This window comes from Chanodichthys erythropterus, chromosome 18 (assembly GCF_024489055.1).
Source record: "Chanodichthys erythropterus isolate Z2021 chromosome 18, ASM2448905v1, whole genome shotgun sequence".
Taxonomy (NCBI): Eukaryota; Metazoa; Chordata; class Actinopteri; order Cypriniformes; family Xenocyprididae; genus Chanodichthys; species Chanodichthys erythropterus.
This window is the reverse complement of record NC_090238.1, coordinates 24,023,699-24,046,178: the sequence shown is the minus strand read 5'-3', so window position 1 is coordinate 24,046,178 and position 22,480 is coordinate 24,023,699. Positions and strand designations below refer to the sequence as shown.

The 22,480-nt window shown below is 36.1% G+C and overlaps 1 protein-coding gene across 1 annotated transcript; it reads left to right on the top strand.

Moving 5' to 3' along the window:
• Window positions 1-618: 618 nt before the first annotated feature.
• itpka (inositol-trisphosphate 3-kinase A) lies at window positions 619-22,393 on the top strand. Its single transcript, XM_067367780.1, has 7 exons — window positions 619-1,333; window positions 9,877-9,976; window positions 10,776-10,989; window positions 12,531-12,735; window positions 15,907-16,005; window positions 16,549-16,620; window positions 18,541-22,393. The coding sequence occupies exons 1-7, from the start codon at window positions 893-895 to the stop codon at window positions 18,742-18,744; spliced, it is 1,335 nt and encodes a 444-aa protein (XP_067223881.1). The 5' UTR covers window positions 619-892; the 3' UTR covers window positions 18,745-22,393.
• Window positions 22,394-22,480: the final 87 nt, after the last annotated feature.

Here is a 22,480-nt window from a genome sequence, read left to right as displayed (position 1 = left end):
TTCAGAAGTAAAAAATATGCATGCATTAGAATATGAGATGAAAGGGCGAATCATTGCATTTTTTTTTATATTATTTTTTTCTTTTCTGTTATCAGTTATGTAGGCTATATGTACATTAGAATGTTTTATGTTATGTTTATTTCATTATTTTAGTGTCAGATGTGTTATGTGTTTGTATGACCACCAGTTAATTAAAAGGTCATCACGTGACAGTAACAACCAGACCGACATTTCTAAAATATACAGTCATCGAAATGCTGTAAATTTCACCTGTAAAGTTCTGACAACACAAGCATTTTTTCAAAGTATGAATTACTTGATAAAAAATAGCAAGTTTTAAAAGACTTTAAAGTCGGCCATTTAGGCTAAATATTATCTGTTTTTGACATTTGCAGACCCTTACATTTTCTATTGTAATTTAACATAAATCTGAGAAACAATCAAAACCATTTGTATTAACAAAGCTTTAATATCGTTGCATAGGCTAGATATCTGATATAGTTGCATGTAATAATACGACTGATACATAGGCTAATAATAAACAGAAGTATGATCGAATACTACAATGAATAAGGAAATGAGCTATCAAGCAAAAGTCAAACAAATTAAAAGTCAGGAAGAGCGGTGAAACGTTTCAAATGCGGAAGATGTGTATTCACAGAGCTCGAGAGCTGTTATCAGCTGCTCCCTGGCTGTGAATGTACGTCCACAGATTCACACTAAGTCAAAAAAAAGTTATCCGGATGGAGATCGTTTGTTACATAACTTACTGGAAATAACGCAACCGCACTGAATATCTCGCGGCGATTTATTTTAGGGGTGGCCCACTCACTATTGCAGCGTGTGGCCCCTCGGACAGAGGGGGGGTAATCTCAACCCTCCTGTCACCTCGATGCCCAAACAGAGGCGGAGGTCGCAGAGAGAGGCGGTGTTCTCCCGTTCGTCTCTTGTTTACGACGGATCAGGGAGAGGAGGAGGAGAACGCGCAGGAAACTTTTCATCCACAGAGATTTGTGATGATCAAGCACAGATGGCGGAACAGTACAGTGGGCAAGCAGGCTTTCTCCGCGACAGTAAGCCGGGGAGAGGGTGCCTAGTGCCGCAGGTGACCATTACTTCTGATGGGGACTCACGGGAGATCACTGCGGAGGACCTGGAGGAGGACGAGGTGAACGGACGGCTGCGCCGCAAGCTCTCCAACTCCTCAATCTCTTCCAACGGCTCCTCAACGGTGTTTGACGAATCGGAGGATGACATCCTCAGCGACAACGAGACCAAAAGCAAAGGCATCGTGACTCTGGAACATTTGGGGGACTCCTTAGACTCGGGGGAGGTAGGTTATGTAGTTATTTACGTGCTATATAGTCAATAAAGGAGGCACTAAGAAAAATAAAGTTTCGTTATTGGCAGCTAGGTTCATTTAAGAACCTTTAACATACATGGAACCTTCCCATTGGCACAGACGGTTCTTTGTAGCAGAAAAAAGTTATTAAAATGTTCTTCGCATTAAGAAAAAATGGTTCTTTTAGGAACTGATCTCTGAGGTTCTTTAGGGAACCCACAGTTGTTTTTCTATGGCAACGCTGTGAAACCAACTTTTTTTAAGTGTGTAGCAAGGTTATTTCACAGTAGGTTTATGTATACAAAGGGAAATCGGGACTAGTTGTCACACTTTTTTTACTCTTGTGAATATTTATAAGTATAATGTATTTTTTAAAGTCAATTTCTGGTTGTAGTTTTTGCTGCAGTAAGCTATTATAGGCCTATATTTCCACTATTATTTCCCCATCTGCTGTGACACCCCTATGCTAGTTATCAGAGTATAAGGGGCAAGTTGTCACACTTTTTATATATCATTTTGATTTGGATTTTTAACTAGGGCTTTGACCTAATTGAAATAGAAGTCTGCAAGCCACATACAAAACCACTTCTAGGGCAACACACATTTGTAAGTGGACTTTTGAGTCAAACCCTTATAGTAACTGAGAGACACTTTTGTGACAACTTCACTATAAGACATATAAGATAAATAGAAATAAGTTTTTATTGTGATTAATTTGTTATATGATGAATATAGACTTTTGGAGAGACTTGGGGTGAATTTAATTATGGACTCTTTATTTTCATACATCTCTTCTTAAACTAAATAAAAGTAGACTATTCGAAACCTGTTATGAGAACATGAGACTATAATGAGGAACTGTTGTGTAAAATTATGAAATGCTTTTTTTTTTTTTTAATCTGTTCTTGAGTGGCCAGTGAGGCTTTTGATACCGGTTTTTGTATCTTCATTTGTCCCCATAACCGAGGCATTAGAAAACTTTTGATTCAACATTAACACAATGCCAGCTCTGTTTTCAATCATTAATTGTAGAGTTCATGCAGGTTCAACATCATGGTATGTTTGTGTGGGTGTCATTTTGTCTGTACTTGCTTCTAATTGTGAAATCATGTCTGTTCACCCTGTTGCAAATTCAAAAGTATTGCATATGTGACAGAACACATGGCATTAGCAGCTAGAACTACATCAGGTGGCTCTTGTATGTTCTTTCTGATAAAATATTTGCAGTAGATATAACCGATATAAAAAATATAACCGAAACATCCATCCATCCTTAGCAGATCGATATGTTTCTCCCTCATTGTTTACAAAGTAGGCTGTTCAGAGTTTTAATCGGAATTGTTTATTTTTTGTTTGCATTGAGCGCCTTCAATGTAGATTGAGTTGAGCAAATATCACAGGCGTGCAGCTTTAATAAACCTGGCAGCATTTTGAGTGTTAAAATAACAAGCTCAACAGGCTTAACCACTATGTGCCAAAGCCTTTTTTTTCATATGCCTACTCACATGTTGTTAATTTCTGTAACAGCGGGTGAATTCAAAGTGATGACCTTTGAAAACTGTTTAGAAAATAAAGTTCTGACTTTAAAAAAGACCCCCCCCCCCCAAAAAAAAAAAAGTACATAAATTAGCCCGTATTACTCCCTTAACTCAGATAGCATGGAACTTGCAACCAAAGATTGTGGCTTTGAGTTCCAGGGAACATCCTAATAAACGTTACTTTGAATGCATTCAAACTGGTTTTGGATTGAAGCATCTGCCAAAAGACTATTAAAGTCTTTTAAAAAAAAGAGAATTACAAATAAACATGTACAAATAATACATTTAATACAGCGCTTAATAGATACATAAATCTAACTGATCATATCCTAACGTTTTGTTTTTCACTTCTGCCACATCTGTGATTATTTTGAACGGATGTGTTATGTATTGTGTGGTCCTCAGACTCATTCACAGCCATAGAAGGCCTTCGCTGTCATTGTACATTAAACACTTTGCGTCTGTAAATCTGGACGCATGTCTGCATAGTATCTACCCTTTCCTTTTTGGAGAGTAACACATCTTGTATTGAAAGAAGTGACTGAATGTTGATCTTCATCACAATGAAAGTCAAGCTCATTAAGAATGTAAAAAGCCATTTAGAGAGTTTGAATTGAATGTTTGCGCAGACCTGTTCTAGACTAATATTCTGAGAAGGAAAGCACGTGTTGTCACAAAATGGCAACACTTCATTTTATCAGCTTATATCAAAACAAACTCATTGCCGCTTGACATTTAGGCAGAAGCCACAGTGTCACAAACAAGTTTCCATCCGCAGTTTGATGGTAGACCAACTTCAGGTCAGTTGTATAAACTCTTGAATGCTCACAGTTAAAATTTGATGTTTTCTGCTGTAAACATGCAATTTCTAGAACATTTTCAATATAACAGTGGATTTGGAGAGAAAAAAAAACAGTTGTGACAATTGTCATTTTGTCTAGCTAGCAAACAGAAGATGCTAAAGATGCCACGTTCAGCTTCTAGCATAACATTTTCACTTTGATGTATATAATTTCAAGTCATAAATGCCTTGTTTTTAATATCAAATTTTCAGGTGCTTGTAGAAAGAAAATAGTGTTGACTGTTTTTTGTGATTCCCCTTACAAAGAAGTGTATTCAAGTGTGTTTTACTTCTTATAAACCAAATGTTTCAGTCTACATTTTAAGTACTTCTCAGAAATATAAGCTACTTAAAATAAGTACACTTGAGTGACAGACAGACAAGTCTAAGTATATTTGGCCTATACTCAATCTTTGGTACTTTAAAAGTATAATAATTTATATGATTAACTTTTCTAAGTATACTTGGTTGTGTTTACTCTTTATTGAATAGCCTGTTAGATACTTTTTTCCCCCACATAGTTTTACTTATAAAGTTACATTGTTTGAAAATATTAATTTATATTAATATATATATATATATATATATATATATATATATATATATATATATATATATATATATATATATATATAATATTTCTAATTCTGAGTATGTGAATTTTTGTGTAGTACACTGGTAGCGTACAAAGGATTTCACTTAAAATGTATTTAACTCTTTCCCTGCCATTGACAGATTTTTCCATCATTTATGATACACTTTCCTGCAATTGATGGAATTTTCCAAGTGTGGGTAGCAGGATGGAATAATGGGTGTGCCGAAACATTGGGGCGTGGAGAAAGGTCTTTTTCATTGGTCGCGAAAACTGTCTGTCAGGGTGTGGTGTAGGGTTAGGCCAAAGCTTGGTTTGGGGGTTATTTTCAGTTTGCCCACTGAGTGGCAAAAAAAAAAAAAAAAAAACCTGAATGCCTACATTGGTTTTCAGCGTGAAAGCCACAAAAACACACAAAATGCATCTAAAATGGGAAAGAGCTTTGCGAGTGATTGTACAAACAGATAAGAAATCTGAGGTATATTTTAACAGACTGCCGAAAGCTACAGAAAGAGAAGCAATGAAACATGGATTTGCAGTTATCATTTTGTGTCAATTATATGCTGAATTTTTAGGTAAAATCATCCCCTGTATATTGTATTGACAACTCATCGATTGAATATTTACCATCTTATAGTCTGCATAATTGGATGTTTTTAACACTGACGAAAACTATAAAAGTTTTAGGGCTGGACGATATATATAACATTGATATAAGTGATCACCCAGATTTAGACCTACATATATTGTATTTATATATAAAGCGTTCACAGGCAAATTTGCTTTAAGTATTTCCCCGGTGTCAAAATTCCTTGCTGCATGTCAATATCAATGGATCACTGGATCTTTGGTAAGTTATAAGGAACATTAAATCGAGTCCAAACTTTAGTTTAAACTGATAATCATTTATTTTACTTGAGTTTTTGCAGTTTCACCTATTAAATCCAGTCATGCAGCTGGCTCTTTTGCCACTCAGTCCAGTTGAGGGGATGTGTTCCGGTGGGAAAGTGAAGTCAATGCATACACCTTTTGGGCACGCCCATTACATGTTTTCACTGTTATTAGGTAGTGTGCGCTATTATGCATCTTCTGAAAGAGTACAGAATCTCCAGATCAAAATACAGATGAAGAAGAAGCAGAAACAATTGCCAATAATATAAAAGAAGCAGAAACAATCGATAAAAGCATTGCTTATGTGCACGTAATCTAACGTGATCATCAGACATTAAACAGCATCAAAACTGCCAACCATTAATGTAGAACTATGTAGGTAACAACTGTGAAGCTTTGAGGATGTTGATGGACGTGATCTACTCCATATGTTTTGATCATCGTTCTGAATCTGATGTAGTCTTTGACAAAAATGTATCAATATTTTCTCAGTTTTTTCTTTAGACTGTTGCTTTTTTATGAAACTTACCCATGATCAAGGGTTTTTTTTAAGCAGAGGCTCTGTTCTTTCTTTTGATATATTGCGTGTTCAGATATTCAGTCAATAAAATATTCTGGAGGCCATGAAAGTTTTGTGAAAATTATCAAATGCTGATGCTGGCTATAAAAAAACAACAACAAAAAAAAAACACTGACAGTATTAAGTATTCAAGTATAAAAATTAATTCCTAAATAGGAACATAGTAAGTATACTTAAAATGCAAAAATAATACATATAGTAAACTATAAATATGATGTTAAGTTTATTTAAAGAAAACTTACAAGTATACTTGCAGTATAAAACTACTATACTAGTAATAGTGTTGTCAAAAGTACCAACTTCAATAGGAAGTCAGTACTGAAATTTTTAAAAATGTGATGCTGTTGAGCGGATTCGTAAACACCTCTGATTGGCCTCTGTGTTCACGAGCTCAACAGATATGTCTGAGATTGGCTTCAGTGTTCAAAGTACGGGAGTGTTTGAAAGCACGGTTTGAATTTGAAAGCGGGAGCGTTTGAAAGCGGGAGCGTTTGAAAGCAGGCGTCTATCAGTGGACCGGCCTGCTTTCAAACGCTCCTGTGTGTATCTGTGTAAGTGCTTAGTGAAGAGCGTCATTGATGTCTATTTACAGCATGTTTTTGAAGCGTTGATCATTGTAGCCAATCACAGACATATCTGATGAGCACTTGAACACAATAGCCAATCAGAGGTGTTTACGAATCCATTCAGCAGCGCTGTCACATTTTTAAAATTTCAATTTGACTTGGTATCAAAGTCAATATTTTTGACAGCACTAACTAGTAGTTTATTGAGAGTACACTTCAAAGTGTATTGTCACAAAATAAAAAAGCGCTGCAAGTATTTAATTTGTAAACTATCAGTATACCTATAAGTTCACTTGTAGTATAGTTGCAGTACAAATTAAAAACGTAGTTGTAAACTATAGTTTTGTACTCAAAGTTTACTACTGTAACACTTAAAGTATACTTAAAAGTGGGCCAATTTAGTCCCAAGTACACTTAAAATGTTACACTTACAAGTATACTACTAGAACATTGATATTAGTATACTTACTACATAAATTTTGCTTAAAAATAAACTTGAACTTTACTTAAAATTAACTTGAAGTATGCTTAATTTATGTAAATGTCAGTATGTAATATGTTTACTGAAGGTAAAGCTTTTAATTTTTTTGTAGAAACATGTCACACTTTTATAAATCATGATTGGTATTTGTTTGAGAGTTGGCACCATCATGTTTGAACTGTCTGCATGACTGTCCAGTTCAATATTTAGTTATGGGCGTGTTAAAAATGTGTGTATGCACAGTTCCACAAAGTGCAGGGCATAGCCTTTGTTTTATGGCTTTTTTCTGTATTTATACAGGGCCGTATGCAGCCTGCTTGACTTTAAATATGATGTAACTCTCTGGATTTTGTCCATTTTATGTACTACGCCCAATTTAAAGGCTCAATAATTGGTGCATGCTGCATTGTAAAGGTTTTCAGATCAGCCCGTGTACCTTAAGGGAGAATTTACAATGTTGTCAAACTTGAATCATCTGCTTCATATGCAGATAGAAAGTAACAAACGCGTTTCTTTCCATATTAAGTGGAAGAACAAACACTGCACTCCAGCTACACCCTTACGACTTGAACACATGCAGTAACTTCTCCTATAGGACAGGTTTCTTTTTACAGTTTGGGAATGTTTTTGTTTCTGTGTTTTTGTGACAAAATAAAATAAAAATAATATATTTTACTTAAGGGCTTTACTGCCATACAAATGTTAAACACAGTAACTAGACCAACACACAAAGTGCACCTGTAACCCACATTATTTTTAATATTTTAACACAAAAATACTGAGAAAATGACAGTGATGAGTGATTATCTCAGTAAGGTACAGTACCTGATAATTCATGCTGAAGAATCTTTTCAGATATATTTAAAATAATAACATAAAGTTGTTATGTTTTCTAAATGCATACGTTTATTATTTATTTATTTATTTATCTGCCTTCATCCAATCAACAAGTTTTTTTATTTTTATTTATTTCATAGGTCACAGGGAGAAAAAAATATTATTTCCACTATTTTCATACACTACCTCCATTACATTGTGACTTTAAAATCAACATGAAATCAAAATTGACCCTATTTCCTTCTTTCAATCATGTTGCAGGTCTTATTGTGAACAATTTAACATTGCATGTGAAAAAGTGGATAAAACTGAATCAAACCCTTACGCAAAAAAGAAGTATATTTAAGTAATGTTCAAGTATATTTTTAAGTATACTTTATGTAGTAAGTATACTAGTATCAATGCACTAGTAGTAAACTTGTAAGTGTACTATTTCAGTACTGCTTGAGACTAAATTGGCCCAATTGAAGTATAACGTATACTTCAATTGGGCCAATTTAGTCCCAAGCAGTACTGAAATAGTACACTTACAAGTGTACTATAAGTGTAACAGTAGTAAACCTTAAGTGCACTACCAGTTCACAGCTACGTTTCTCATTTGTACTGCATCTCTACTACAGGTAAACTTATAAGTATACTAGTTGTTTATTATTTTTTATACTTGTAGTACATTTTTTACACTCTCAATAAACTACTAGTTTAGTGCAAGTGTACTTGTAAGTTTTCTTTAAGTGAACATAACATCACACTTATAGTTTACTTTTTATATATTTTTTTTGCACTTTAAGTATACTACTATGTTCCTATTTAGGGATTTTTTTAATGTACTTGAAATAAAACATTTTATTGTAGCTTCATGAATCCTTTTTTATCAAAACTTGAATGTGGGTAAGTTTCATTAAAAAAGGCAACATTTTATACAAAAAGCTGAGAGAATTGCATGTTCATCTAAGACTACGTCCAGATGGGATTCAGAACGATGACTGAAACACAGATGGGAGTAGATCAAGTTCAACAGCCCGAAAGCTATAGCTCGTCCTTAGTCGACATTTCATTCAGTAACCTTAGGCAGTTTTGATTTACATGCTGTTTAATGTTTGATGATCACATTATTTTAGGTTTGCGTGAGCAGTCTCCATCGCTTGTTTCTGCTTCTTCTTCACCTGTGTTTTGATCCGGAGATTCTGTACTCTTTCAGAAGATGTGTCATAGTGCCCCCTACCGTATAACAGTGAAAACACAGATAGCCTGAAAATTCAGTCAATGGCAGGGAAAGAGTTAAGTAGATTTGAAGTCATTTCCTATTTACACTACAAGTGGACTAGCCTACACAACAATTAAGATACTCAGAATGAGGAACATATCTGTTTTCTTTAAAAATAAATATTTTCAAACAATGTAAGTTTATAAGACAGTATGTAAAACTGTGGGAAAAAAGTATTTAATAGGCTACTCAATCAAACAATTAAACTACAAGCCAAGTATACTTAGAATACTTAAGTATACTTTTAAGTATATCTTAATCAAAAGATTGAGTGTAAGTATTGGCTAAATATGCTTAAACTTTTCTGTCAGTATACGTCAAGTATACTTAAGTGCAATTTTAAGTATATTTTCTGAGAAGTTCATAAAGTATATAAAAATTAGACTGAAAGTATACTTTCTTATTTTTAGTTTAAAAGAAGTATACTAATATCACACTTGAATAAATGTTTTTTTTTTTTTTTTAATTATCTCCCATCCTCATTTTTCCTCACTAAATATTCTGGTTCACTCAGAAGTATGTAACACTATAGAAGTAAAATAAACGCAATTCACGTTGACTTTCAATGAAACAAAGGCAAAGGTCGCTAAAAGACAGTGCAATGCAAATGTTACTTCTCAAATGAACAGAAATGATTTCTGGAAAGCTCATTTGAAATGGGCTGCAAAACAAACGTCTATGTTATGAGCTGAAGTGCTAAATTACTGAGCTTCACGGCTCCAACTGAGACCATGTGTGTGTGAGTCAGTCTCACACACTTAAGGAACATTGTGCAGTGTTTAAAAAAAAACACTGTCTGTTAGTTTCGGTCACTGCTCACTTTTTTTTTTTTGGAATCCAATCTCAGACTTACTGTTCGGGTAGTCAAGGATTGAGCTGAGTATATGAAATACTTAATGCGCTTCAATCATAGTCATGGATGATTATGTTTTAATGTGTTTCAGCAAAGCAATGCCTGGTGGAAGCTGAAGACTATTGTCCATTGCCCTTTGGTGGCATCACAACGAAGACGCCTACCCTGGGTTCAGTTAGCAGGCCATAAAGGTATACCCAAAAAATGCTGCACATTTTAATCTGATGTAAATTCATGTTTCAGTTCCATAATCTACACAGTTTGCACAGTTTCCGGCTTAAATGCATTGTACCTTATGCTTGGGACTATCAATTTACTTACAGTAATTTAATTGTTTATTTTTATTAACATATCATTTATCAAAACCGAGTCAGTCTTAAATATGCTTTTTGGTCTATTGTAGTTATCCTGAAAAGCAATTATTTTTTATGTATTTGCGTCGAAAATCTACATACAGTAAGTGTAAAAAGCATATTCTGTGTAGCTTTGCTTTTAGTTGTTGTTTTTGACTTTTTTCTGGAGCTTATTTTAGTAATTCTCTCATTCAAATTTAGTTGCAGACATATTGCCCTTGTGAAAACACCACTGATTTTTAGCTCATGTTTTCTGTCTGTTTTATTGTAAACAGTGCTTTTAAATACATGGGGAAGTACAGTCATTTGATACCATTTTTTGGGAAGTGGTTTGAGCAGTGTTATGTGATGATGCTTGACTCACATGCCAAAGAACATTACATTCTGCGTATGATCTTATTTTCATTACCACATTTAAAGCTGCAGATATGAAAAATGTAAGAGAAGCACATGTGAAATCAAACAAACATTATTTACACTTTTTAACACTATGAATGTGTGCACACTCATGTAACATTCATATTATTCTCAGATGAGAAAGGCACAATATTCTGACTAAGATCTGGTTGACTGGCTGACTGATTATACAGTATGTGCTCCAGTGACAGTCATCCTTTGTGTGTGTGTTTCTGCCCAGGCAGCTTTAAAGCAGGGGATGAGGGCACCATACTGAAGAAGTTCTCAGAGAATGAGAAGCTGTGTTTTGAGAGGCTGAAAGAGGATGCTTTACTTTCCTTTGTGCCCAGCTACTATGGAGTGGTAGAGAGAGACGGAGAGCTCTTTCTCAAAATGAAAGACCTGTTGGCCAACTTTGATTTGCCGAACGTCATGGACTGCAAGATGGGAGTGAGGTACAGTGATTGGATAACAGATGCTCTTTTACACAGACACATGTTGCTCAGATTAATATTGTCATTTTTTTTTTAGCCATATTAAAGTGTCTTACTTTAATACTACTTACTTTTAATAGTTTATTTTCAGTGTCATTTGTTAATTCTTTCATACTTTAATTCTTTATGATGCATTTTTATATTCTTGTTTACAAGTGATACAAAGAATGCATGTGAAAAAAAACAGCTTTTTATATATATATATATATATATATATATATATATATAATGTACATTTTTTTTTTAAATATATATTTTTTCAACATACATTACTCCAATCTTCAACATTTTGTATTATTATCAATGTTGTCTATTACTTTTGTGGGAATCGTGATTTTTAAAAAAAAATTATTAAGAAACAGGAAAAGTAGCGCAAATATTTAAATACATACAATTAAATTATGATATTAATGTTATATCATTTAATATTAAATATTCCATATTAAATAACACAATTAATATTACAAATATAACACAGCAAGTATTACTTATTTTGCTAATGTTTGATTCTCTCTGTTTTATAGTCATGCTAACATATTGTGCATTGTGAGTTTACTTTGCCTGCTGAAACACCTGTTCTGGTTGTTGGCCTGCATCCTGTCAGGGCAATGGGTGGGGCTCATGAAGAGAGAGGCCCTCTCACTGCACACAATAATAACCACTTCCTGTGCATATGCAGTCAAAACTTTTATGCATGCTTAGCGATGCAGACAAAGGGTGTCCCTGAGGGCTTCCTTCTCACACACATTTCACGCATTGTTTTTACTGAGACACATTTTGTGCAAGGAGTCCCTTGGTGACTTCCTCTTATCTTTCAGGAAGTCAAGTAAAGTTCAAGCTTGCATAAAATGAAAAAATACACATGAACATACTTGAATCAACATTTCAGCCATGATTAAAGGTGCTAAAGAGGATGTTTTGTTTTATACATTTGCAGTATTACTTGAAACTGTCTTTACTAACTGATAAAAGACTCTTTATTAAGTGCACTGAAAGGAATAATATCAATATACATCATCTGTGCACGAGGTAGGGCCTTAAAAACATCAGCCAATCGTTTACGCGATCATTGGGTAAACGATTGGCCCTCTGGCTTTTCAATCACTGCCATGACGTTCCTTGTGAGAGACGAGCGCAGCTGCGCGCTCCAGTAACTTTCCACACTCTACAGGCGCCGCATGCAATGTTTTTGTCAGGAGACAGGAGTAACAACTGCAGATTATGAGTTACCTGCGGTGAGTCCGACATAATGAATCCACTAACGCGACACAACGAATGCCGGTGGTAAACACTCGTGTTCCAATACTCGTGTTTACGAGTTTTGGGAGGCGTTCCCTCGAAATGAGCTGTGAAGGAGGGGGGTTGTTCTTACGCATGCACTCATTTCAAAAACTCACTAACAGTCTTTGGTTTCTCAGTCGATGAAAAAATCCTCTTTAGCACCTTTAATAGACATTTCCACCACAATTCCGGGTAATTAAATATCCAATTCTAACTTTCAGGACATATCTGGAGGAGGAGCTGGTGCGGGCAAGGGTGAAGCCAAAGCTGCGTGAGGACTTGTATAATAAGATGCTGGAGGTGGACAGTGAGGCTCCAACAGCAGAGGAGAAGAAGCAGCAGGCAGTTACCAAACCACGCTACATGCAGTGGAGAGAAAGTGTCAGCTCTACTAACACTCTGGGCTTCCGCATTGAGGGTATCAAGGTAGCCACAGTGCCTAAAAAAAAAAAAAAAAAAAAAAATCACAGCCCGCTTGTTTGCATCACAACAAGTAGATTTGGAGTTCAGTAGAAAACCAGGACATTGAAACTTGTGCTTAGGCTACACTGTTATATTAAAGGGTTAGTTCACCCAAAAATGAACATTTTGTCATTAATTACTCACCCTCATGTCTTAAGACCTTCACCACCCATAAGACTCAGTGAGGCCTCCTTTGAGGCTTTCAATGCCCAGAAAGCTACTAAAGACATATTTAAAACAGTTCATGTGACTACAGTGGTTCAACCTTAATGTTATGAAGCAATGAGAATACTTTTTGTGGGCCAAAAAAACAAAATAACGACTTTATTCAACAAAATCTAGTGATTGGCGATCTAATGATGGGCTTCGAAGCTTTACGAATTTTTTGTTTCGAATCAGTAGTTCGGGGCATATATCAAACGGCCAAAGTCACGTGATTTCAGTAAACGAGGCTTGGGGGCCTGACTTTGGCAGTTGGATACGTGCTCTGAACCACTGATTCAAAACAAAAGATTTGTAAAGCTTCGAAGCTTCATGAAGCAGTGTTTTGAAATCGTTTGTTGGAAAAAGTTGTTGTTTGTTTGTTTTTTGGCAAACAAAAAGTATTCTCATCACTTCATTTTTACAATCGCTAGGACACATTTTTCAATACTTAGGTAATTTTTTCACAGTTCTCTTAACCAAATTTTAACTTTGTACAGCAGTTCATTTCACATTAAAAATTCACTAAAACTACCCAAACCCCTTCATACTGTACACGTCTCAAATCAACTTATTCTTTAATAACACTAGCAAAGTGTAACACGGTTTGTATGTACGGGAAGAAGGAGGCGGGAACCGGCGAACATTCAACAAAACTTTAATAACAAAATAAACAAAGAACAAAACGAAAGTAATGCCGGCAGACCCTCGTGGATGTCTGCCGGCCACACAAACATAATAAAACATAAAATAATATCCAGGCCTGGTCCTCTCTCGTCCTTCACTGCCGTCGCTCCTCCTTTTATGCTCCCGGAGCTCCTCCATGAGAGACTCAAGGCCGGTGCGCCTCCCAGGTGATGCTCATTATCACTTGCGTCACCGGCCTCGTGCCGTTCCCTCACGGCTCTCGCCCGCCCTGGTCGCCACACAAAGGTTTTCAACCAACAAACTCACTTTGTCACTCATAAAACAATGACCTAAAAAACACAAAATGACCACACTCACTTCCATCAAGAGGGTGGGGGACCTACAGGCATTTTTGGTCAGCGAATCATGCCTTGAGTTCAGGTTGTCCTTTTCTCACGTGATCCTGAGACCCCAGTCCGGATAGTTCCCACCACTCCCTTCTGGGACCAGAGGTGCTGCCCCTGGAGGAGGCAGCCCCTGCCCTTGCATTGCTGTGTCCTGTTCACACCCTGAACATTTAGGTGGACTGACCACAGAGCGTCAGAAGCTCTGAGCAACTCTTTGTCTGCTTTGGAGGTCAGCAGAAGGAAGAGGCTGTCTCCAAGCAGAGGTTGGCCCACTGGATAGTGGATGCCATCGCCTTGCCGTACCAATCCCAAGGTGTGCCATGCGCCCTTGGAGTGAGGGCTTACTGCACCAGAAATGTTGCCTCCTCCTGGGCTTTGGTGCATGGCACCTCTCTAGCAGACATCTGCATGGCTGCAGGCTGGGCGACACCTATAATACCTTTTCAAGTTTCTACAATCTCCAGGTGGAGCTGGTTTCTTTTCATGTGTTGTGTACAAACAGGTAAAGTGCGAGAAGACTGGCCACTCTAGTGCTTGAAGTTATCACTCTCATGCCACTCTAAGTAGGGGAAGTGAGCACCTTCTTGCTCTCCATGAGAGTTCTCCAGCTGGCAAACCCTGGATTGAGTATCCAGGATTGAGGATTCTGCTCCATCTCTGCATCTGTAGTAGTTCTATCCCTTTTTAGGTAGGACCTACTGCAGAGGTTTTTCCATTTATAGCACTTCCCCAGAGGTCAGTCTTTATGTGTATTTTCACATATTCCTTCCTATGGGTAGGATGTAGCCTCTGTAGCATCCCTCTCCACCTGAATTAGGTATGCTTCCAATAGTGTTAACAATACTGATCATGGCTGGAAACAAATGGGAAGAAAGTCGAAGCACTGTTTCCGTAAAGTACACAGAAAGGGAATAGCAGCTGTCTCCATAGTAAGCCCTGTCCATTCCATCCCGTACGGCACGGAGGACTAAGAATTTGGGCTTACATGGGGGCGCTGGGTAGGTTACGACTTAGCAAGGGCAATTGCCAACAGGTACGCTACAGATTGCTAGCATCTGCATCACCAACACTTGTAACACAGTTCAGTGGTTGTGGCACATTCCATAGGGACCCCATTTGTCAGTCCACATAACGTTGAAGTAACTGACAGGTAGGGAACGTCTTGGTTACTGTCGTAACCCTAGTTCCCTGATAGTGGGAATGAAGACGTTATGCCCCTTCTGCCACAACCTTGAACTACCTTGCTGAATGACTGGGACACTGTCTCAGCTCCTCAGCACAAACCTAATGAGTGGATGCATGCCGCCATCTTATATTCCCGTATGTACAGGGGAGTGGTTTGGCTTGCAGATTCCACTTGCCAATTTCATTGACCGTTTTACCGGTTATTGGGGCTCCCATGTGAGACACCATTTGTTAGTCAACATAACGTCTCCTTTCCCACCATCAGGGAATGAGGGTTATGACAGTAACCAAGATGTTTTTGAAAAGAGTATGTAAACATGCAAATTGGCCTCTAGATATAGAGTTTAGGTGATGGTTGTGTCTAAGTGAGAATTGTATTCATGTAATTTAATAGACATAGTCATTGAATGCATTTTGTGCCAAAGCAATGTTAAATAATCTTCAGTTTAGCCCACACAGACTGATGTTATACTCACTGTGTGAAGAGTTTTGAAAAAGTGACCTAAGTATTGATAAATTTAGCGATTGTAAAACTTGTCTTGTACTGTTATGTTACCATGGTTCACACTTGTACAGTTTTACAATTCCTTGATATTTTCATGTTTTTTATGACTATAAGAACCCTGTATTGTCCTCAACCTGCTGATTTGTAAAAACTCTTAATCTGACTTTTTTGTTTTTATATTTAATACAATACATTGTTTTTTTATTTCAGAGAGGAGAAAACTGCAACACAGACTTTAAAAAGACCCGATCAAAGGAAGACGTTATTCAGGTCTTTAAGGATTTCGTCGAAGGCAATAAAAACATAATTGTGAGTTCTTAACTAGATCAACCTGTTCTGTTACATAATGCATGCACACCTACATTTCCATGGAACAATGTTCTTTGTAGTTTAATGAACACTTTACTTTAAGTACTTTGTACCCAGGATATATATGTCTGATATAAAAAGGCCCAATATTGTTTACTCTCAGTGATGCTTGAACAAGGCAGTTCAAACTGAACCATAAAAGCTCATCTGTTCAGTATGGGGCCTATGTGTCACTTCAAATAAAGGGTATGATGCATTAAAGGAACAAGGGAAGTTGATGATACAGTCATTTAAATGTATTAAGTGTTTTACAGTAACTAAAACAGAGTTAGAAATAGCAGATTTAGCTGGAGGATTTAAAATCATTATGTTTAAAGAATATATCTATTTTTAATTGAATTATTTTTTCTCAATAGAAAACAAATTAACTGCACTTACAAGGTGTCCTTGAGTAATTGGAGCCTACTGAAAAAATCACTTCTAGTATAATTCCAGTTGAATTATTGATTAATGCTGTGCTCTTCTTTTTCACTTACCTAACAGAACTCTTATATTACAAGGCTTGACGATATTAAACAGGCACTGAAAGCCTCAGAATTCTTCAAGAAACATGAGGTAAAATACAATTTTTATTTTTGTTCTGTAATGTTGAGTTTTACCTTCTTTTTTTTTTTAATTGTGCGATGTTAATATTTACTAATTAATATCAAATTATTTGTTTAAATTATTTAATTATTTTTAATGATTATAATTATTTAAGCACTATATGTACACTTCCAACTAATATCTAATTCATTATTTAAAATGAGATTTTTTTAAATTAACAATTTTCAAATTACAAACCCGATTCCAAAAAAGTTGGGACACTGTACAAATTGTAAATAAAAACAGTATGCAATGATGTGGAAGTTTCAAATGTCAATATTTTATTCAGAATACATAGATGACATATCAAATGTTTAAACTGATTTGAAAAATAAGTTGATTTTCAATTTCATGGCATCAACACATCTCAAAAAAGTTGGGACAAGGCCATGTTAACCACTGTGTGGCATCCCCTCTTCTTTTTATAACAGTCTGCAAATGTCTGGGGACTGAGGTTGAAGAGGCTGAAGTTGCTCAAGTTTAGGAATAGGAATGTTGTCCCATTCTTGTCTAATACAGGCTTCTAGTTGCTCAACTGTCTTAGGTCTTCTTTGTCGAGTCTTCCTCTTTATGATGCGGCAAATGTTTTCTATGGGTGAAAGATCTGGACTGCAGGCTGGCCATTTCAGTACCCGGATCCTCCTTCTACGCAGCCATGATGTTGTAATTGATGCAGTATGTGGTCTGGCATTGTCATGTTGAAAAATGCAAGGTCTTCCCTGAAAGAGACGACGTCTGGATGGGAGCATATGTTGTTCTAGAACTTTTTTTATATACGTTTCAGCATTGATGGTGCCTTTCCAGATGTGTAAGCTGCCCATGCCACATGCACTCATGCAACCCCATACCATCAGAGATGCAGGCTTCTGAACTGAGCGCTGATAACAACTTGGGTTGTCCTTGTCCTCTTTAGTCTGGATGACATGGCGTCCCGGTTTACCAAAAAGAACTTTTGATTCGTCTGACCACAGAACAGTTTTCCACTTTGCCACAGTCCATTTTAAATGAGCCTTGGCCCAGAGAATACGCCTGCGCTTCTGGATCATGTTTAGATATGGCTTCTTTTTTGACCTATAGAGTTTTAGCCGGCAACGGCGAATGGCACGGTGGATTTTGTTCACCGACAATGTTTTCTGGAAGTATTCCTGAGCCCATGTTGTGATTTCCATTACAGTAGAATTCCTGTATGTGATGCAGTGCCATCTAAGGGCCTGAAGATCACAGGCATCCAATATGGTTTTCCAGCCTTGACCCTTACGCACAGAGATTGTTCCAGATTCTCTGAATCTTTGGATGATATTATGCACTGTAGATGATGATAACAACTTCAAACTCTGCAATTTTTCTCTGAGAAACTCCTTTCTGATATTGCTCCACTATTTTTCACCGCAGCATTGGGGAAATTGGTGATCCTCTGCCCATCTTGACTTCTGAGAGACACTGCCACTCTGAGAGGCTCTTTTTATACCCAATCATGTTGCCAGTTGACCTAATAAGTTGCAAATTGGTCCTCCAGCTGTTCCTTATATGTACATTTAACTTTTCCGGCCTCTTATTGCTTCCTGTCCCAACTTTTTTGGAATGTGTAGCTCTCATGAAATCCAAAATGAGCCAATATTTGGCATGACATTTCAAAATGTCTCACTTTCAACATTTGATATGTTATATTTTATTCACAATAGAATATAGATAAGTTACCAAATAATATCCAATACGTCCATAGAAATGTGTTTTGCATTTGACTCAAATGGAAGAATAGTGAGAATTGTATGTAAACGGGAGTGAAGAGTTTTGCTTGTGTCATGTAAACATCTTACAGCGATTAAGTCCTTATTTGATTATTGTTAAAAAAAAAAAAAAAAATCAAACTGACAGTGTTACGTCTTTCAGGTCATTGGCAGTTCGCTTCTCTTCATTCACGATCACAAGGAGAGAGCTGAAGTCTGGCTTATTGATTTTGGTAAAACCACACCTCTTCCAGATGGACAGAACCTGGATCACTACAGACCCTGGGAGGAAGGCAACCGAGAAGACGGATACTTATGGGGCCTTGACAACCTGCTGCAAACCCTTTCCTTATTAGCCAGGGAGTGACCTTCTTACTGCGAACTTTTTTACTTACTGTCCTGGTGACAGCAACGGCATGCTGATAGACACTTATAAACCTTCTGCAGTGCATTATGGGGAGACTACCAGTGAGCAAGTCCATTACTTTACAGTATTAAGCTGTAAAAAGCATTTGACCATGATCATGGTTTCAAAAACCCAAATTTGTTTGTTGTCATTGCACATCATACAATCATTACTCTTCCCCAATGTCCAGGTGTAGTTTGTAAAAATCATGAACAGGCACAATGTATATTTGTCTACAAAACTAACTTCAAACACTTAATCATAAACCTTTCGATCATAAGGGACAAATTCAGTTAAGTTTGTCAGTTTTTTTTTTTTTTTTTTTGGTAGGTATTTGCATGCTGGAATCTATCAAACTCAATAATTTCTTCACACATCATATGAGACAGACTCAAGATTAGTTGTTAGATGTTCCATGTCTAGGCCTAACAAACACTAGTCAAACAAGTGACATTGCAACTGACTGTTTTCTTCAAGTACCATCAAACTAACATACAGTAGGTGCAGCACATGGTTGCAGTGTGCTACATGGAATGTGATTAATGCACAACACTAGTGCATTTATAGTACAGTGTGATGATATTAATCGCTTTTACTTCAGTGATCAATCAAGGGTGGTGTAATGGATTCTTTGGATGATTGCATAGATATATATAGTATTGGTTTTACGTATAAGAACCTGGGTTGTGATTTTCTATACCTGCACACCACTGAAAGTGTTTCATTATCAGACATACTTAATGTTGTGACACTATTTTTTTAGGGGGGCAGGTGAGTTTCATTACAGTGTTCCCTGTGCAGTATGTTTTTGACAAATAAAACATCTGCTCAAAAATCGTTCTGTATTTAGGAAATTCATTTTAGTATGGTCCTTCATATCAGGATTATAGACAAAAACCATTTATTTAAAGTTTGCTGTTAAGCAACGCCCATATTTGAACATAAAAAAGTACAGGTAGTACATGTACATTAAAATTCACTTTATGTAATGGTACATTTCTAATCTGGCATAGAAATGAGCCCCTGCAAAGTCTTCCATAAAAAGCAAGACACATGCAGAAGAGTGGCAGTGATAACCTCAGCATAATCCAACATAAATAATAATAATATAAAAGAAACACCAATAAAACTGTGAGATTAAATATTACAGCTACATAATATAAGGGTTAGTTTAACATGAAATGAATATTAGTTCAAGAATACAGCACTCATTTTCCTGGCTAATGTATAACTTTTTCTACCCTTCTATCCAGTTATAATTCTACAAAAAGAATAAGAACTTTAAGATCCTTAAATTGCAGTCAAATTATGAAACAAGACAAAAATAAATTTAAGATTGTGCTAATACACTTTAGTCTCATCTGTATGTAAATTTGCATAAGGATCCTCTCAGCAGTCCCTGACTATAATGACTAAAAAATGCACACACAAATAAATCTTTTCACATTAAAACATTATTCACTTAAAAACTACAATATATAACAAAACATTTGAAAATAATTAGGAATAAGACCTAAGAATAATCTCACATGCATCACATTACGCACGCTGAAGCGTTATGTGGTTTGTGATTGTTATGTCTGCACGTATTCTGCAGAAACAAAGTCACAGTTAACACAGGGTAGCTAAACATTTAGGATAAGGACATCTGGAGATAAAACTTCTATTTTCTTATTTATGTTTGAGAGAAAAATACTAAAAAATAGATTGCAAAAATGGTTGTCTTTTAACAGCTCCCTAGAGGAGCGCATTAAAATGGAAATCAATACAATCACCGCAGCCACCACAATTGCACCCCACGTCACGTGCCTCGTTTACTTCTAACACATTCAGGTGCAAAACCCTTGTGAAACACTCACGCACAAAACACACCCTCAGTAAAAAGGCAACACACTGTTTGCAAATGTGTTGTTTTTGCAAATCTAACAAAACATACCCTCGGTAAAAAGGCAACATACTGTTTGTAAATGTGTTGGTTTTCAAATCTAACAGCAGACAAAACAAAGGACAAAACAAAAAATCTAGTCTAAGTTAATGGTCCTTAATGCTACTTTCTAGTCAAAACACCCTGTAAAGTCCACCTGATCTGAGATTAAAGATAAAGGTGCTTCTGTCAGTATTTTTTTAATACTAATACGACACACTGTCATCTTTTTAAAGTATACCTCGGTGTTACTGGTGATAGTCCTTAAAAAGCTATAATGGGACAACTCCTCATAAAAATGAAAATTATTATTCACCTTCATGTCATTCCAAATTTGTATGAATTACTTTCTTCTGTAGAACACAAAAGAAGATGCTTTAAAGAATGCTTTAATTGACCCTTTTCAAATTTCAGATGTTCTCAGAAGCAGAATTCACATAGTTGGGTAAACTTCAATAGCTTTGAGGCAAATCTGATTTTACATTACCATTTGCTACAATAACAAAAGAAAAAAATCCAAAAAATGTGTGTTTCCACAACTTTCCAAAGGAGAGGAAAAAAAAGAAAAACGACAGATTGACTATGGCAGTCAGAAGAGAGAAAGATGTCAAACTGTGGAAATGCGTCATCACAGTCTGTGAAAAAGGTCTATTGTTTTTGTACACTACACACGATGAAAGTCAAATGGGTCCAAAAAAAACATTGGACCATACTGACTTTCATTGTGTGGACAAAAAAACAAACAAACAAAACACTGAGACATCTTATAAAAAATATTGAAGAATGCAAGTCATACAAGTTTGGAACAACTAGACGGTGAGTAAATGATGACCAAATTTTCATTTTTGAGGAAAAAAAGTCATTCAAATAACATAATAGGTTAGTTCACCCAAAAATGAAAATTATCCCATGATTTACTCACCCTTAAGCCATCCTAGGTGTATATGACTATCTTCTTTCAGATGAACTCAGAGATATATTTAAAAATATCCTTGCTCCTCCAAGTTTCATCATGGTTGTGAATGAAGGGGCCACATTTTGAAGCCCAAATAAAATACATCCACACCGGTCACAAATTAGAAGTCTAAAACGAGAAATTTCGGAAGATTTTTATATAATAGAAGATGAGTTTGAATTTGTTGCCCAGCCCTATTTATTTGAACCGCGAGAGGCATCTAAGCTTATGCTACTCCTACATCCTACGTCATACGCCGCGTTAGTGGGTTATTCATTTGGCGCTAGTCGATTTGCGCAGTATGCGTACGGTCATCCACCAGAAGCTAGTTATTTGAATTTAAAAAGTTTTAAATATGCATATTTTCCTTACAAAAACGCATTCCTTCACTTCAGAAGGCCGTTATTAACCCCCTGGAGCTGTATGGATTTTATTATGGATGGATGCATTTTTTTTTTGTTTGGCTTTAAAATGTAGCTCCCCATTCACAACCATTATAAAGCTTGGAGCATATATATTTTTTAAATATACCTCTGTGTTCGTCTAAAAGAAGATACACCTAGGATGGCTTGAGGGTGAGTAAATCATGGGAAAATTTTAATTTTTGGGTGAACTATCCCTTTAATGAAAACAAGTTGAAAACAACTTTTAACAAATCAATTCAATTTTCTGTTTGTGTGAGGTCTGAACATGCTTTGGTTCTTCTTATATTATACTCCTAAAACCAGCTAAAAATGTGAATTCATCAAGGACATCTAAACCTATATATATATACATACATATATATATACATACATATATATATATATATATATATA

Bases quoted from the DNA above. Each gene is read 5' to 3' on its own strand.
- itpka (XM_067367780.1), top strand. From the start codon at position 893: ATGCCCAAACAGAGGCGGAGGTCGCAGAGAGAGGCGGTGTTCTCCCGT. The intron at 12,736-15,906 runs GTAGCCACAGTG...TTTTTATTTCAG, and splicing joins TCCGCATTGAGGGTATCAAG to AGAGGAGAAAACTGCAACAC. The intron at 16,006-16,548 runs GTGAGTTCTTAA...CTTACCTAACAG, and splicing joins AAGGCAATAAAAACATAATT to AACTCTTATATTACAAGGCT.